At 40.4% G+C, this 18,521-nt stretch overlaps 1 protein-coding gene across 8 annotated transcripts in view; it reads left to right on the top strand.

The window, feature by feature from the left end:
- PHLDB2 (pleckstrin homology like domain family B member 2) overlaps positions 1 to 16,247 on the top strand; it is a 106,040-nt gene extending 89,793 nt beyond the window's left edge. For 3 of the 8 annotated variants that reach the window (XM_084629861.1, XM_084629859.1, XM_084629860.1), the window contains exons 15-20: positions 1,458 to 1,665; positions 7,747 to 7,837; positions 9,365 to 9,511; positions 10,827 to 11,046; positions 14,270 to 14,355; positions 15,680 to 16,246. In XM_084629861.1, the coding sequence (XP_084485987.1) occupies positions 1,458 to 1,665; positions 7,747 to 7,837; positions 9,365 to 9,511; positions 10,827 to 11,046; positions 14,270 to 14,355; positions 15,680 to 15,820 (893 nt within the window). In that variant the 3' untranslated portion in view covers positions 15,821 to 16,246. Of the gene's footprint in view, positions 1 to 1,457; positions 1,666 to 7,746; positions 7,838 to 9,364; positions 9,512 to 10,826; positions 11,047 to 14,269; positions 14,356 to 15,679 lie in introns of all 8 variants that reach the window. The other 5 variants (XM_084629866.1, XM_084629865.1, XM_084629863.1 and 2 more) reach the window with 3 other exon arrangements.
- The last annotated feature ends 2,274 nt before the right edge of the window (positions 16,248 to 18,521 follow it).

Here is an 18,521-nt window from a genome sequence, read left to right as displayed (position 1 = left end):
TATGCTCTTTATTTTCAGCATATAAACTAAAGGCCTGATCTTCAGTTGCCATTAAGGCCAATACAAAATTTGACTTTAGTGGGAGCTGCAGGTACTTGGCACCCCTGAAAATCAGGGCATTTTAATTAGGTGGTGATTTAGATGCCTAACTTTAGCTACCCTTTGTCACAGTTTCAGGGTAACTGTGCTTATAGCCCCGAGGGTTGCCAACCCTCCACAATTAATGCCTGGAGACTTTGTCCAGGACAAAGATTAATCTTTAATTAAGCATTATGTCATGTGATGAACCTCCAGGAATACATCCAACCAAAATTGGCAACCCTAAAGCCCCCCCTCCCATCCCATCCCAGCCTGTGGTTCACTCCAGGAATGCCAAGTCAGTTCTCAGGCCTCTATCTGTCACTAGTGTCTGGGTGGGGAGCTATGTCTCACTCCCTTCTGACTGGCAGTTATAAGGCTTCACAGCCCATCATACCAGGTGATACCCCAGCAAGCCCGTCTGCCTAATGGCCAGCATCCGTGTGTTGCTTTCTCTCCGAGGACTATAAACTGTGTATTGCCAGCAATTACAAGTTATCACACAGCTCTTTCTACGCAAGCACATTTATTCTCATAATGATAAAAGCATTATAGAGACACCATAATAAAAACAATAAACAGATCTACCTGCTTATTGAATGTACCAGAAATTGCCCATCAATCCTCCGGGGCCCTGGTAGGTCAAAGTCTTTCAATCCCTTCAGCAAGGGTTGGAGGTGCCCTCTGTCCCCTCCTGCCTATTTGCTGAGTCAAAAGAAAGACACAAATCTGTTTAAACTCTACTTTTTATGCCACAAGCCCTTTCTTTGTTTGAGTCTCTGGAAAACCCAATTTGAATCAGTATATGCAAACCACCCCAGAGGATGGTACCTCTCTGGAGCGGTTTACAATCTCAGCAACCCACCTTATCATTCACCACTATTTTTAGTTCTTGGAGGAGCTATGATAACCCTCCTCCATGGAGCGGTACACAGTCATATATAACCATTCATAAATTTAATACAATAGACCCCAAAGATATTTTACGGAGTTGCAATATCTGTCACACCTTAGTTTTAGGGTTTTGGCATAGCTTTTGCATCTTTGTTTCCGTAATTCACATACAAAAAATAAATATTAAAAAAAATTATTTGAAAGTTGATGAAGTTTAGCCAGTAAACTAATCTCACAAGTGATGAAAGTGAATTCCTTTGTGTCAGTCACAAGCAAATCCAATTTTCTTAAATCTTCTGTATGTTTATGATTATTGTATTAAATTCTGTAGACCATTACTACTTTGGTCACAGTGCAATTTTAGATTAAAATGGTGTTCAAAATGCTTCTGCAGCTATTTCTAAACATTTAATTTTTAGTTCAGAGAATTTTAAGTGTAAAAATTAGGTAAGCTTACTTTTCTTTTCTTTGATTGCACTCTGTAGGGTATAATCATCAACATATATGTGAAGAACAAAGGCAGAAATCTCCTGAATTCTACAGCAGAACTGCATCTGAATCTAATGTATATCTGAATAGTTTCCATTACCCCGATCATAGCTACAAGGACTATGCATTTGATACATTAAGCTTAGACAGTTCTGACAGTATGGAGACCAGCATATCTGCGTGCTCCCCTGATAATATTTCCAGGTAAATGTTAACTTCTCATATTTTTTTCTTAATGGAAACTGTTAGAACAAGTTATAATCATTGAAGCTGTATATACCTAGGGCAATTGAAATGTATTACTTCTCTTTAAGGTGAGAAAGATAAGATAGAAGCTTTTACTAACTGGATAAGAAAATCTGCAAGAATTGGACAGAAATACTATTTAGCATTTGGATACTGTTTTTCATTTTCAAATCAATGTAACTAATTCTCATCTCATCCCTGAGTTTTGCAGATGGGAAATTAAAGTATGGAGAGGTTAAGTAATTTGTTGAAGGTCGCACAGAGAATCAGTGTCACAGCTGGGATTAAACCTATGGAGGAGTTGACTTTCTGCATGTTTTAGTGGATTTGGCATAAGACTGCCTCTCTGATTGCTGTAGACTTCTTACGTAGGATATTCATTGTCAAGTCCATAATCCAGCAACTAAGTTTACTCTCTGTCTGTATCTAAGATGTTACCTCATTAGGGGCTTGGATTGCTGAACTTTTTGGATTTCTTGCCAATAATGCTAGCAATCTAGTCTCCCCTCTCCAAATCAGAATTTAAAAAAGAGTTCTTGGTTCCCAAACATGGTCCCTAATGTCTAGGCTATGCTTCTCTTATTTTAGGATCTTATCAATTTAACCACTAAAGATAAAAGCAATATCTTGTATTTATTTAAAAACAAAATTGCACAGCAGCTGGGGTCTGAAAACAGCATGTTGACAACCCTTTCTTCTCTGACTATCCCATTGTGATGACAGCACTTTGATTTCTGCCAAATCCCTGTTTGGGTAGTTTGGGAAAGCAATCCTGTCAATGAAATAGACCATTCTCACAGAATTAGCACTTCTTCTGAACATGAGGAAAGTTTTTTGGCTGCCATATTGTGTTTTGTCTAGCATCTGTTTCCTTGAGTATCCGCCCATCGCGCTCCTCTTTTATTGTGGCAGTGCTCTCGGAGTTTTTACTAATGTTATGGAGCAATTTGAGGAATAGTCTCCTTATAGCTGTATTATATTACCAACTTAAATGTAATGAAGAAGTTGGTTAATTGTTGGAAATAGATATTCAGGATCAATATTTGCTGCAGTCCTCTTGTTTTGTTTAGAGCAGCCAACTGTAATATAGAAGATAGATGTAGAGGCCAAACAGAAGTTTGTGTTTTCAAAGCAGGAAATGTTGATCCAGTGACAGAGTTTTCATTACGTGTTGTTGCACTAAGTTGCAAATATAATTTTAAACTTTTCTGTCTAATGTATATTGATGTAGGGAAGCAATGGCTGCTGGCCAGATTCTGATATCCTTACTCAGGCTGAGCAGCGCCTCAATGATGCGGTTTGTACAGTACAGTTCAGCTTGGTAATGGTATCTGAGTCTGGCTTTTTGCTATGATTGACTTATTGCACTGTGATTCTCTTTAACACAGGCATCGTGCACCTAGGCTACCCACAGACAAGCTTGCAAATAGAAGCTTAAAGCTGGGATTTTCAAAGATCCCTAAAAGAGTTAGGTGGCTAACTCCTGTTGAATTTCACTGGGATTTGAGTATCTAATTCTTTCAGGTTCTTTTGGAAATCTCAGCCTAATTTCTAAATACGTTGTTTACACACAAACACTCTCACACAAATGCATGCAGTATTTTTGTGGATCACATGATTTCTCACTAGATAAAGTTAGTTTGGGTGGGTATTTGTTTATTTTTGTTGATCGCGCATAGCTGACAGATGTCTTCCTCTTCTTTGACAGATTCCAGGACCATTAGGCATATTGAATTACAGTGGTCTCATGGAATATTTTTAAATGATTGCCAGCCATGTCCCAGCGCTAGGGGAAAATTCAACATTGCTGTTTACTAAGTCACATACAACATAAAATATGCAAAAGAGCTAGTTTAGGGATAAGGAGAGAGGTTAATTGCTGGAATACCTGAAGTCCCACAGTTCTCAAAATACAACTGAAGTATAAATTTTGAAAGGTCGTTCATTAGCCTATAAAAATAAGAGGTCCCACGAACCATTAGTAACTTCAGTTTTCCTGGTTGAAGTATCAGAGTGTAGAGCCTTGAGCTTTACAACCCTATCTGAACCCGATAGGACCCAACTACACGTGTTGGGATTGGGTCGGGTGGGACCTGAAAATAACCAGATCTGAATTTAGGAGGATTGGGTCATCTCCGATTACCTCCTCTTGCCCCGGGGTAGCTGCATGCTCCACTCCTGCTGACCGCCACCATCTCGCTGGACTCAGCTACAGAGTGAATGTGCTGATGAGTTGCAGTGCCTCTCACTCGGCAGCATGCACAACACAGCAAGACAGCAGCTGATGATGCACCAACCTCAAGGGCCTAAGGTGGCTGGAGAAGGATCCCAGGCATGGGGCAGCCCCCATAAGGCCAAGCCCCAACATTTGGGGCGAAGAGTCAGGTTTGGGAGAGGTCAGTTCTGAAAACAACCCGACACTCTCGGGTCATGTTCAGGTTGGCTGTGCTTGGCTCAGATTCAGGTCTGGGTTGGGCTTTAAAATAAGTTCTAAAAATATCTCTCTAATAGGGCTTACATTTTTAAGGGTCTTCAAAATCAGCAGGGACAAACAAAGTTAATTGCCTTGGATAGGGAATCATTGTAGAACAGGGAGCTGCTATGATCATGGTTACTCAGTCCGATGTGCAACAGTGCACTCCCACAGTGAGTTTAAAGTGTAGTCCAAGCATTTGTCTACTGCAGAGATTGAGCAAGGAAACCTTTACAGGGCAAGAAGGATAGTTATGTTCTATTGCACCAGAGTCTAGCACCATTTTGTTGGTGGTGCAGCAGTCCGGTGTCCCCACTATTTGCCAAGGTCTAGCTGTCACAATAAGAAATCTTTCTGCTGCACCTGCAGTGATAGTAGAAGCTATTTTTCTTCCCTAAATTGTCTTTTTAGGGGCCCTCAAAAGGGGTGATGGGTGCAATAGTCATCCTCTTACTATTTTGTTCACCATGTAGGCCTAATTTGCAAAGCACCATTTTTGGTGTATTCATTTTGAATACCCTACTCCTCCTCTTACCGCCCCACGACTGTGTTATCAGTAGACCCTTCCTGCTAAAATTAATTCAGCCTTTATGTCTCTTCTTTACATTCTTTCTTAAATCCTTTTATATAACTGGGCATTGTGGAAATTCATGAATCTTTACCCACTTTCCACCCGTTAGGCATACAATTAAACTAGACCTGCTAGGACTCAATGATTACAATAGGGCTGTGTACGTGTGTGGGACTCACCCCTGTGGCACCTCCTGCTGGTGTCCTAGGAATTGGCTCTACTTCCAGCCTTGGAGCACCCTCTGCAGGCCGATGTCCCGCTAACGCCGGGCCCAATACCCCTTGTACGTCAGGGTGCTGCCCCCTGGCAGTAAGCCCTCACTTGCAGGGTCTCCCCTCCCCGGGGAACCCCCACCCCCTATCCCTACCTCACCTCAGTCGTAGGCTACTGCCAGTCACCAGCTAGCCCTCATGCCCTGGGGCAGACTGCAGTATAAGCCACTCATCACAGGCAAGGCTGGATTTGGACCTGCTGCCTCTGTCGAACCTTGGGCTGTCCCCTGCAACCCCAGTGCCTGTTGGGCCTAATACTAGGCTGTAGCCTGGGGCTTTCCTGGCTGGAGCTTCCCAGCTCCTCAGGCCCTTCCCCAACCCAGCTCCAATCTAGGTACTCTGCTTAGATCCCTACAGCCAGGTCCTCCGTCTCAGAAGCCAGAGAGAGTCTCTTGAGCTTCAGCCCAGCAGCCCCTTTTTGGGGTCAGCTGAGTCTGTTTGGGGCGTGGCCATAGCTGAGGCTGCCTCCCAATGAGCCCAGCCGAAGGCTCCCAGCCCCAGCCCTCTCCAAGGGCTGGCTTGTTAACCCCCTTTGGGCCGGGAACGGGTGACCACCCCACTACAAGAGCCTTCAGCCTTTTTCTCCTTTCTTCAGTACTGAGATGTAAGCCTTTCAGAATATATGATTGTGTGTCCTGTCATTCAGTGTTTTTTTACTGATACTCCCTACTGCCTGCTCTTTATTTTAATTTGGTAATTTCTGATGCCAAATTCAGTGATACAGTTCAGAGGTTACAGTTCACAAGGTAATTTCTGATTTAATTTAATTTGGTAATTTCTGAAAACAAGTTCAATGATACAGAAGACACTCAAAAAGAAAAGGAGTACTTGTGGCACCTTAGAGACAAAAAAATTTATTTGAGCATAAGCTTTTGTGAGCTACAGCTCACTTCATCGGATGCATACAGTGGGGAGATTTTATATACACAGAGAACATGAAACAATGGGTGTTACCATACACACTGTAACAAGAGCGATCAGGAAAGGTGAGCTATTACCAGCAGGAGAGCGGGGGGTGGGGGGGCCCTTTGTAGTGATAATCAAGGTGGGCCATTTCCAGCAGTTGACAAGAACGTGTGAGGAACGGGCGGGGGGGGGGAAATAAACAAGGGGAAATAGTTTTACTTTGTGTAATGACACAGCCACTCCCAGTCTTTATTCAAGCCTAAGTTAATTTTATCCAGTTTGCAAATTAATTCCAATTCAGCAGTCTCTCGTTGGAGTCTGTTTTTGAAGTTTTTTGTGGAAGAATTGCCACTTCTACGTCTGCAAACGAGTGACCAAAGAGATTGGAGTATTCTCCGACTGGTTTTTGAATGTTATTATAATTGACGTCTGATTTGTGTCCATTTATTCTTTTACATAGAGACTGTCCAGTTTGGCCAATGTACATGGTAGAGGGGCATTGCTGGCACATGATGGCATATATCACACTGGTGGATGTGCAGGTGAACGAGCCTCTGATAGTGTGGCTGATGTGATTAGGCCCTATGATAGTGTCCCCTGAATAGATATGTGGACACAGTTGGCAACGGTCTTTGTTGCAAGGATAGGTTTCTGGGTTAGTGTTTTTGTTGTGTGGTGTGTGGTTGCTGGTGAGTATTTGCTTCAGGTTGGGGGGCTGTCTGTAAGCAAGGACTGGCCTGTCTCCCAAGATCTGTGAGAGTGATGGGTCGTCCTTCAGGATAGGTTGTAGATCCTTGATGATGCGCTGGAGAGGTTTTAGTTGGGGGCTGAAGGGGATGGCTAGTGGTGTTCTGTTATTTTCTTTGTTGGGCCTGTCCTGTAGTAGGTAACTTCTGGGTACTCTTCTGGCTCTGTCAATCTGTTTCTTCACTTCAGCAGGTGGGTATTGTAGTTGTAAGAATGCTTGATAGAGATCTTGTAGATGTTTGTCTCTGTCTGAGGGGTTGGAGCAAATGCAGTTGTATCGTAGAGCTTGGCTGTAGACAATGGATCGTGTGGTGTGGTCTGGATGAAAGCTGGAGGCATGTAGGTTAATAGCGGTCAGTAGGTTTCCGGTATAGGGTGGTTATTTCCCCCCCACACACACACACACTGTTCCTCACACGTTCTTGTTAACTGCTGGAAATGGCCCACCTTGATTATCACTACAAAAGGTTCCCAGTCCCCGTCCCCCCCCGCTCTCCTGCTGGAATAGCTCACCTTTCCTGATCACTCTTGTTACAGTCTGAATGGTAACACCCATTGTTTCATGTTATCTGTGTATATAAAATCTCCCCACTGTATGCATCCGATGAAGTGAGCTGTAGCTCACAAAAGCTTTTGCTCAAATAAATTTGTTAGTCTCTAAGGTGCCACAAGTACTCCTTTTCTTTTTGCGGATACAGACTAACACGAAAGAAGACACTCAGTTCACGGCCAGAGGGACTTCAATTTTACAATTAGATGGTTACTGGTGTCAATGCAGGGGAGAAGTAAATGAGTGCTATGTTTTGGGCTATGTGGCCTCTTTCGACCCACATGTTATAGGGATGGCAAACCACAGTGAACCCACAAACTCTAATGACTCTCAGATCTACATTTTTGGACAATTCTGGATGAGAGACTATATTTATTGAGAGTATACTATACTTAATATACTATTTGTATTTGGCCCTAAATTGGACTTGTAATTTTATAATAGAGTTGATAAAAATTTCCAGAGTTAGTTTGTAAAATATGGCTTCAGTCTTCAACTATATTTTTTTTAATGTATACAGTGCCAGCACTTCAAATGTTGCAAGAATAGAAGAGATGGAGAGACTTCTGAAACAAGCTCATGCTGAAAAGACACGACTGCTTGAATTCAGGGTAATCTAAAGATTTGTTTGACAGAGGTTAATAGATACTTTGTTCAGATAATACACATTTCATTTGTCCATTCCTAAATTGCAATTGCCTAATACAGCACTGAAGTATTCGTTTTCCACTTTCCCCAACTTTGTCCCACTGGAATCCTGCCATTCCTGATACTCTGTGCATCAGCTACCATTTCTGTGGCTGAGGTGGACAGAAATCCTTTAAGAGCTAATCAACGTTGCTCCTTCATCTGCTAAAGGGATGGCTGATGAGTAGTACTTGCTTACAACCCCCATCTTTATGGGGCTGCTTAAAGTCTACTAGCCTAGGAGGCAAGAGACCAGCCCCTGTAACTGAACCAAAGTCTCTCAAATGGCACGGCACTAGTCTACTAGTATATGTATACCAGTCCCTATTGCTGGACTTCAGGTAATGATTTTAGATGGTTTAAAATAAAATCAGCCCTATTTTCAAATTTTAAAGTGACTCATGAGTGAAGAATAGGCTTTAGCTATGAAACAAAATAATACTGCACTTTAGAACTGACATTCGTGAATGTTAGTTATATTTGCTTACATTTAAATTGGGCACAAAAGATTTACAGTCCTATTTCAGTCTCTTAATGTTAACAAATACACTTAAATCCCAGTCAGCAAAATGTTTGATAAGAAGTAGTATTTCATTTCATATTACAGTGGCTAGGTTGTTCTGCATTCAGGAATATATTTTGACCTTCTTACAAGAAAATATTAATGCTTTAACAATGAGTTTCCTTCATAATCAGTCAAATTAAAAGACTAGATGGCACAGAGGGTCAATCCCTGATAAAGCTAGGATTGGCTATACTGAGCTCAATTAGGCCCTGTTCAAGTTGGTGGACAACTGTTTACACCCCAGTTTGTAGGGGGGAATGGTGAGATTATATTATGTAGATGCAGCTTTAATGTAACTCAGTACTTTTGTATAAAAATATATTGTCTTCTAGCTTTCTATTTAATATGGCCCTGATCACTCTGGGATTGGAACCTGCTAGCGGTGTTTAAACACCATTACTGTTACCATAGTGTTAGTGCACTTAACATGACATAATGTGCACATGGATTTTATTTATTTATTTTATTGTGAGAACTGTTTTGTAGCCTACTGGTGTGGTAGACTACCATGCTTTCTGTTCTCCATTGCTCCAGATAATAGACAGTGGTCCCTCTTATAAACTTCACTGTTACCTTACATCATACTCTATATAATGAACCAATGATACTTTACTATTTGCAGCATTCTAGGTTTTCTGATGTGATATGGTTCCCAGACAACCCCCCCCAAACTATCCAGATTTATTAGAGAAACCGTGCTTGTGACAACCTTGTTCAAATGTGATTCTGATTCCTGTTCCCAATCCACTTTGCATATGTTCGTGGCTCCCTGAGAGTTATAAAGGGGCTTATAGGAGCTCTGGGTGGGATCAAGTTACTTTTAAGTTTATCAGGTATAGTTTTACATAGCCTATATCTGAAACTCTGTGTGCACTGTGGTATATAGGAACGGGAAATGGAAGCCAAAAAACGAGCCCTGGAAGAAGAAAAGCGTCGCAGAGAGCAACTAGAAAAAAGATTACAAGAAGAAACTAGCCAGCGGCAAAAATTAATTGAAAAGGAAGTCAAGATACGTGAGAGACAAAGAGCACAGGTGTGTTGACTATCTACCATCTACACACTGAAACAGCTGTATAGCAAGCTTTTCACAGTGTTGAAGGGAAGGAGTTTCTGTAGGTAGCTGGTTGCTTGAGTGCCTGTTGAATTGATTATTTTAATATTTCTAAGATTTTGTCAGTGGTCTGTTAAGGGCCTTGGATAGGTGTCTTTTTAGTTATTTAAATCTAAATCAATAAATATTTAGGTATCTCTTCCCATTTATATTGGCATTGTAAATATACTGTATTAATCCTATAAGGTTTGTCACTGAATCCACTCATGGCCCAACTGTGCAGTCTGTATCACAACTCTGCTGAATAATGGACATTTCTGAGAGTACACGATGACTTTTATATATGGGACATTTTGGATTGTGAGTTGTCCTCTTCCAAATATTTTGCTGAAAAGAACAGAAAAGAAGAATTTTATTTCCTCCCTTCCCTCCTATACACAGCCTCTTCAAACCAACTGAGTGATGAATATTTATTTTGCCAACATTATATGAAAGAAACAATAGTTCATATTTGGTGAATGGATCCCAAAGCAGAGACATTGGATTGACATGATGATATAACTGATCTTTCATGAGCAGTGTATATATATATATTTTTTCAATTATGAGTTTTTCTTTTGGTTACCCAGAAAGACCCAATTTTAGGATTCTGGGTTTTTCTTTTCAATGTTTCCTGACATTTAAACACCAAAAACAGTGGAAGGAGCAGCATGTTCTGCAGAAACCAAAGCTACCCCAAGCTTGTTCAGTATAGCGATGTACAATTTCAGAGGGTGCCAAATATACACAATACAAAAGGCCACCACTGTATGTAGAAGGATGCAGTGATACTAAGTGTCTCAAAGCACTTGAAAAACATTTACGAGTTAGATGTATACCATTCCATTGCATAGATAGAGAAACTGAGGCACAGAGCTGTTAAGTGACTTGTCCAAGTTCACACAGAGTTCTTCTTTTCCCAAAGCTGCCACAGACATTTTGACACACACGCCTGTGCTTTAACCCCCCAAAAAACTCTTCTGTGATTTGAACTCTGTTTCTTAATGGATGATTTTAAGAAACCTATGTTCTCTGCTGAAAATCTGTTTTTTTATGCCAGTATTCAACAGTTTACATAGGTACATATTGCAAAAATTTGTCTTTTCTGTTAAGAAAATCCAAGGCTGCAACTCACAAATTTAATCTTTGCTACCTTCATAATTTGAACATGGCTGCTACTTGTACTTTTTATCTGCTTACCACAAAAAGAAAGAAAAAAGATGAAAGATTTATGGAGTATCTTTTTGCTCTGTGGTAGGCCCGCCCCTTGACTCGCTACTTGCCAATCAGAAAGGAAGACTTCGATCTACGAGGTCACATCGAAACAGCTGGTCACAACATAGAGACCTGTTACCACATTTCACTCACGGAGAAGACCTGTCGAGGCTTTCTGATTAAAATGGGAGGGAAAATTAAAACATGGAAAAAACGGTGGTTTGTTTTTGATAGAAGCAAGAGAACATTTTCTTATTATGCAGGTAAGTTGTATTTCTTCATCCAGGATTGAGTCCTTCTGTGGCAGTACCATTCTTATGTGCACCCATCCCAGCATTTGTCACGTAGACCCTATTGTTATGTTGTGTCATTTACACAATTTTCTTTATTATTCATTTTTATTTACTATTGTTGGTGTTGTGGAGGCGTTTCAAGTCTTCAATCACAAAGGGGCTCAATTATGCTGGGTGTTTCATTTACATACACACACATATACCACCCACCCACCCACAGTCTCTCTTTCCTTTCTCCTGTTCTGGAGAGTTTGCAATCTGAGATGAGACACAAATGAGTGCAACAGACAAAGGAAGGGAAAAGGGCAGAGGAGGGTAACAACAATAAGATTGTCAGGTTCCTACTGTACAGCATGATGGTTTTGTGTTATTTAATTATTAAATAAATAAAAATCAGTGACAATTGACTTTGGTATAGCCTAGTCCTCACCAGTGGCCTGATTTCTGGTAGGCTTCACAGAAAAACTTGATTCGTGTTAACTTATTTTAAAAAAAAATCAGATTAATTATTTGCCTTTGTAACCCACTTTCTTTAACGTAATATCTCATCATATTTTAACAATGTTCTTGTGGTCTGGAGATGATGAAGATCATCATCATAATTTAATGATAAATGTGAACTAGATTCTTGCTTTTACTTGTCATACTCCTAAAGGCAGTTAAAACAGAGACCAACCAAACTTCTGTCATTTCTAGACTAAGGAAATCCAATAAATAAATGTCAGAAACAGCTACATCTAGATTACTACCATCTTTGAAGATTCAAATCTCAGGCTTTAAATTGCTTTGTTACATAGTCTAGTTTTAAATAAAAATACTGGAAATATACAAACGGATGCAAATACAAAAAATCTGCAGTACTACTATACATATATGTGGCTTGTTGTTTGAATGTGAAAGTTGGGATGGACCCAGAAATATAATTAATATATAACTTCCATTGGTAAAAGAAATCAGGTAGTGGCTTACTCTCGGTGATAACTGTTACCAAGCAAAGGAACACATATATGATACAAAAACTGAACAGTTCCATTTCCTCACGTGACATTACATTAGAAGCAGGCAGAATGGAGCTGAATATTGGTAGTAGAGGAATATATTACAAATTACCCATTTTATGTTTTTGAAAAATTGGTACTTATAGTCACTAAATGTCCATAATATTTCAGCATAGTTTGCAATATTAGTTGGGGGAAAAATTAAACAGAAACATTCATTTTTACTGTTCTGCATATCTGGTTTGTTTATTAACAAATACTATAGCGCTCCCATCTGGTACTGATTTTTAAAAGATAGTTTCTTTAATAGTTACCAGTTTCAGTTTTGAGTTCAGCACAGCTGCTCTAATGTAGTGTCAATTATCAAAGAAAACTTTTCATAATGTCTTGAGGACTCAAGCCAACAAACAAAATTAAATGAAAACCTCATACCAGCTGAGTACAAATGCAGCTGTTGGTATGCATTAGAACAGAGGTGGGCAAAATACGGCCCGTGGGCCACATCAGGCTCGCAGGACCATCCTGCCCGGCCCCTGAGCTCCTGGCCCAGGAGGCTGTCCCCCCGTCCCCTGCAGCCACGCTGCTGCGCGGCGCAATGCTCTGGGCAGCAGGGCTGCAGAGCCCAGCCTGTCCGGGTGCTCTGTGCTGCGCGGCTGCCTGTCCTGGTGCAGCCGCACTGCCAGCCACCGGTGCTTCAGGTAGCGTTAGGGGACAGGGACCGGGGGCATGGATGGGGCCGGAGTCGGGGGGGGGGGCAGTCAGGAAGGAAAGGGGGGGTTGGATGGGGCGGCGGGGAGCAGTTAGGGGCGGGGAGTCCGGGGGCGGTCAGGGGACCGAGAGCAAGGGGGGTGGATGGGGCAGGGATCCCCAGGGAGCCGTCAGGGAACAGGTGGGGGGTTGGATGGGGCAGGAGTCCTGGGGAGGCCATCGGGGGCAAGAAGTGGGTGGGTCGGATAGGGGGCAGGGGCAGGGGCCAGGCCATGCCTGGCTGTTTGGGGAGGCACCCCCTCCCCAACCGGTCCTCCATACAATTTCAGAAACCTAATGCGGTCCTCAGGCCAAAATCTTTGCCCGCCCCTCTATTAGAAACTGTCAGTGTGACTTTAACAATACAGCAAATCTCCAAGATAAGTACTGATGCTATAAATGTAGAGTACATGGCCTATAACTGAACATACAGGTATAGTGTCCTTAGGATTGTAGGTGTATTGAGCAGAAAGAGAATTGACCCCGAAGCCTGTAATGTAGCACAAAGACTAAAATGTACAAGTAGTTAGTTCTTGACCTGAAAATTATATAGAACTTTCTTTGTACAAAGACTAAGCATTGTATAAGCACTAAACATTACATCATCAGATTAATATTTTGGTATGAATATTTCTTCCAAAACGATAAGAATGGTTACTCACGTCTAAAGTGAAATGCGAAATGCGTATATAGGGCCAGACTTTGGAGGGGCGGGGGAGATGAAAGCAGCCTACCCTCTTTGCAAGTAGAAACTGCAAGCACAAGTTATGGAACTTAGATGGTGAACATGTCTGCATAAATGACAGGAATCAATCCCAAACAGGAGGCCAGTTGGAGGGTGTGCAGAAAATTCAGTCCATAATCTTTCTCTCTTTAATGTCTCCTAATTAAAGGCATCCCTGAGTCAACTTCTCCTTGGTCTCTTAATGCCATCATTGCTCCAGTAGTATTATAAATATGCCAAAGATCCGCTTGCACCGTTGTTGAGTAACAAGTTAAATTTTAGTTTGCAGCTTCTGAGAGTTTACCGTAACAGGAAAACTATTTTTTTTAAATAGTAAAAGACCTCACGCAATGTGGTTTTGAAGTAAAACTCCGGATCAAATTGTCTGCCAGATTTGGTCTTCATGGCAGCTTTGGGCGGGAGGAAGGGTGAAAGTCACTGTTAGCTTGCCAGTTTTCTTGTAATGTTTTAGCAACAATGATCTAATAAAAAAAAATTAAGGTGAACACTGCATTTAACTTTGTGTGCAATTTTACCTACTATAAATATGCTACCCAACTGAAAAGGCAGGCTGAAAATTCCCTGGGGTATTTTGCAAACAAAAGTGCTAGCGTGCAGTCTTTGATTAATACAGTGGTGAACATGCAAATTCAATTAACCCTTCAACCCTTACGGTAGATTGTTTGTTTCAATTTTCAAAGCCCAGTTTCTCTCTCATTTGCAGACAAGCATGAAACTAAATTAAAAGGAGTAATATATTTCCAAGCCATTGAAGAAGTCTATTATGATCATCTAAAGAATGCATATAAGGTAAACATTATCATTTTTGTTATTTTTATTAATTATCCTATAATAGCATCCAAAATGTGGTAGATGTTGTACAGACATAGGAGGATAAAATTCATGTTTCAAAGAGCTAAAAAAACCAAACCCAAAATCCCTTACACACACACACAAGGCATAGAAAAGCATAGAACATATCAATGAATTGGCCAGGGCAATGACTGGCATTATATGCAGTCTTCTTGTAGCCGTGTCAGTCCCACAATATTAGAGAGACCAGGTGAGTGAGACATTATCTTTCTTTGGGCCAACTTCTGTTGGTGAGAGAGGCAAGCTTTTCAGCTTACACAGAGTTCTTCAGGTCTGGAAAACATATTCAGAGTGTTTCAGCTAAATACAAGGTGGAACAGATGTGTTAACTATTTATAGTAAACTATCTGTTCCACCTTGTATTTAGCAGTGACACTGTTGAGTACGTTTCCCAGACCTGAAGAGGAGCTTTGTACAAGCTTGAAAGCTTGTCTCCATCACCAACAGAAGTGGGTCCAATAACAGATCTTACCTTACCCACCTTGTGTAGTCAACGTGTCAAGTGATGTGGTCTCAAAAGTCAGAGATGGTGGTAGAGTATCTGGCAGCATTAGGGTTTAGGGAGGACTCAGCAGGTGAGAGATGACCACATGGAGCCTTTTGTATCAGCCACCAGTTCCAGATGCTGAAAATGCGTCTGCTGGCACATACACAGAGGTTCTTCCTGAATATGGTGTTTTAGGGGTGAAATATTGGTTCCAGTGAAGTCAATGGGTGTTGTGCCATTGACTTCAATGGACCAAGATTTCATCCTAGGTTACTAGATCTGCAGCTACAGGTGACCTAAATCAGGGGATGTAGTTGTGTTTCTAGCCCAAGATGGGAGTTGATTTGATTTTGAAGCTCTGGGAGGAGTACCCCTGACTAGCATCTGCACTTTGGAAGGACTGTGAGCTGCTTCAACCCAACCTCAAGAAGTGGACTTTAAGAATTAAAATGACTTTTGATCACTTGCTGCAGCAGGTGCAGGGGAGAAATTGTGGTTTAGAGATGAAGCAATGTTTGGTCTCACATATTACTGCTCAGTTTAGAAGTAAGTCACACACAGTGTGTCTGCATTAGGCCTGAGTACTCTCAAACTGTTTCCTGCAGAGGTAGCAGATGGGGTTGAGCAAATCCCGAGTTACTAAGGATGAGATGTTAAGTAGCCGTTGCTCAACTGGCTTTTTCCTTGACAGTCTCCAAGTACAGAATTTTACTCACTGTCAGTAAACTGCTCTCATGTCATACAACTGATTTTGCTGCTTCTTTTTTATTTTAGAGTCCTAACCCATTACTCACTTTCAGTGTTAAGACTCATGACCGAATATATTACATGGTTGCTCCAACGCCAGAAGCCATGAGGATATGGATGGATGTTATAGTTACGGGAGCAGAAGGCTACACCCACTTCATGTTATAATAAAATGGTGCAAAAGTTCATTCACAAGGCATATTGCAATAACCTTATTCATGAATTTAGCCACGTGCAAGTGAATTTGAAAAGCCATATACAATATTGGTAACTGTCACAAGAATTCTCCCTATGATGTGCACACAAACTCTCAAAATCAAAAGATTTTATACACACAAGTGAAAGTAAGACTACTTGTTTCTTTTAGTTGATCATTATAGTAGCAAAAGAACTAAAGCTATTGAAAGTGTCATAGTGTTCTAACATGGGTAATCAAGTCAACTTAAGTATGGTATATTGATTCAGTAGTAATTTCTTACAAATTCTATGTAGAAGATGTCTTCAAAAATACAAACTGAACAGTTTACAGAATCGTTTGTGTGTGCTCATTGGAATGCAAACATTTTAGTAACGGAACAGAAAGGTATAATAGCATATATTTTTAATATGCAGTATTTGACATTTATAGATAATTAGATGGCTTTTAAAAATTTTTACTTATGCATTTTATAAAAAAAAATAAAAAATATGAAAAAAACAAACACACCAGCCTACAATACATGTATTTCTTGTCTTAGTATTTTAAAATATTACTACAGAGCCAAAGATTTACATGATTTCTGTGTAAGAATGAACTCAAATTGTGAGCTGCGATTTAGCTTTGTGTAATGGAATAATGCCAAAATTCTTCCTAAATTTTAATAATTCAATTGCGACAGTATTCTGTACACTTAAATTACCAGTTGTACAAACTGCATGTATAAAGTCATTTACATAAAGCACAACAAAGAAGCAATAGCTTCACAAAGATGGTCTCTCTGACAAGATAAAACTGAATGGAGACAAGAGGAGCAAACTTAACTTTGCCATACGTTTTCTACATTCTCTCTGCAGGAAGCATTGAACTGATTCTCTCTCTGGTTCCTGTAACAATTTCTGTTGTATGGAGTTCAGTCTTGCCATACATATGATTCTAGTCTAAAGTTAACATGTGCTGATTGAACACCCCACTGAAATCAATGGGTGAAATCCTTGCCCAATTGAAGTCTGCATGAAAACTCCCATTGACCTCTGACAGTGAGATTGTTCAAAGTATACATCGGTGTAGAATTTCGCCGTATGATAGGGTAGAGCACAAAGAAAGGCAAGTTGTGAGAGCACATATTAAAACAGTAATATAAATAAAAACTTTTAAGTAGCAAACATGGCAAAGACCTATTTTTTAATGTATGCTCCTTGTAAATGTTCTCCCATTTAAAAACTGCTTTCTAGCCCTTGACTATTATATACAAATAAATTATTATTGAATGAAACCTGGACTTCAGGCAAATCTCCAAATAGTTCCTTAGTTTAGTATTCTGGATTTGAATGTGCCATATTGTTCATTTAATTAAAGAAACCACACTAAAAGCAAAGAAGAAAGTAGCTTTTGATTAAACAAATGAAAATATGAAAGCAGAATACATTATGCTTGCAGAAAATGTTGCACTTTTAAAATCCTATATCTGGCATGAATGGGTATGAAATTTTTTTTTTGGTGTGGTAGCACAGGTCACATGATTGCTCTAGAATTATTTTATTCGTTTTGACGTGCAACAGATTTAACATTATGAATTGGGAAAGATGGAACTGTTATCACCAGGAATAATTTTTATCTTTAATTTCTGTGCAGATTAGAGCTATAAGAAATTTGTAATCTAATGATTTTAAAACATAAAACCAATACCAGAAAATAGTTGCTTTGAGTTATATAATTATATTTTTTTCTGTGATTGTACCTTAATTTTACTTTTATGTATGGTTACACAAGTTTTATAATAATGATTTTTGTATCCTGCATGATGCAATTAAGTCTTTTAAATAAATGTTTTAAAAAATGCTTGTTTTTATTTTTAAATATTGGCCTGATTTCTCATTATGAAACAGTCTTGCTTTTCTTATCACTATAATCATTTCAATTGCATATATTTAATATTGTTGACAAATGCAAAAAGTAGTTGAAATCTGATGATCCAATAATTTTTTCCATAAAAGAACTGTGGAAAATAGTGTGTTATGTTGTACCTAAAAACTATCTTTTGAAGAATACTACCTGCCTACATCGCATGTGCATATCTTTCATTAACCTTCCTTCTTTTTGTAATAAACCTTAGTCTGAGAATTGTGAATTGCCAGCCCTTAATTTTTATTTATCCACAGAACAGGAACAGCAGAAGTTCAAGTTTTTTCCATGCTTGATCTTGACCTGAAGGCAAAAGATGTTAGTTTAGTCTCTATGGCCTATGTAATTCTTGATTCATCTGCTGAGACTCCCAATAAGGTTGCAAATATGGGGTGGTGGGTTTTGTACTGCGGACGCCTAAAAGCTGGACTAAAACTACCACCTTTATTTTATATAAATCCTGAAAAGGGACCCTGGCAGCTCCGGTCGGCACAGCTGACCAGGCCATTAAAAATCTAGTTGGCCGCCCGCAGCTGGCCAGGCAGGCTCCCTGCCCGGCAGCTCCACAAGGCTCCTGGGAAGCGGTGGCAATTCCTCCAACTCCTCGGCAGAGGGGCAGCCGGAGGGGCTTTCCGTACTGCCCCAGCCCTGCGTGCCAGCTCCATCGCTTTAGCTGGCCAGCTGGAGAGCCGGCACTCAAGGTGGCGCTTGCAGGCAGGGGCAGCGCGTGGAGCCCCTCGAGTAGTCCCTCTACTCCCCGCTTCCTGG

Source organism: Lepidochelys olivacea (genome assembly GCF_965140295.1).
Source record: "Lepidochelys olivacea isolate rLepOli2 genome assembly, chromosome: 1".
Lineage (NCBI taxonomy): Eukaryota > Metazoa > Chordata > Testudines > Cheloniidae > Lepidochelys > Lepidochelys olivacea.
Note: the sequence above shows the minus strand (reverse complement) of the source record. Positions and strands in the feature narration are given on the sequence as shown.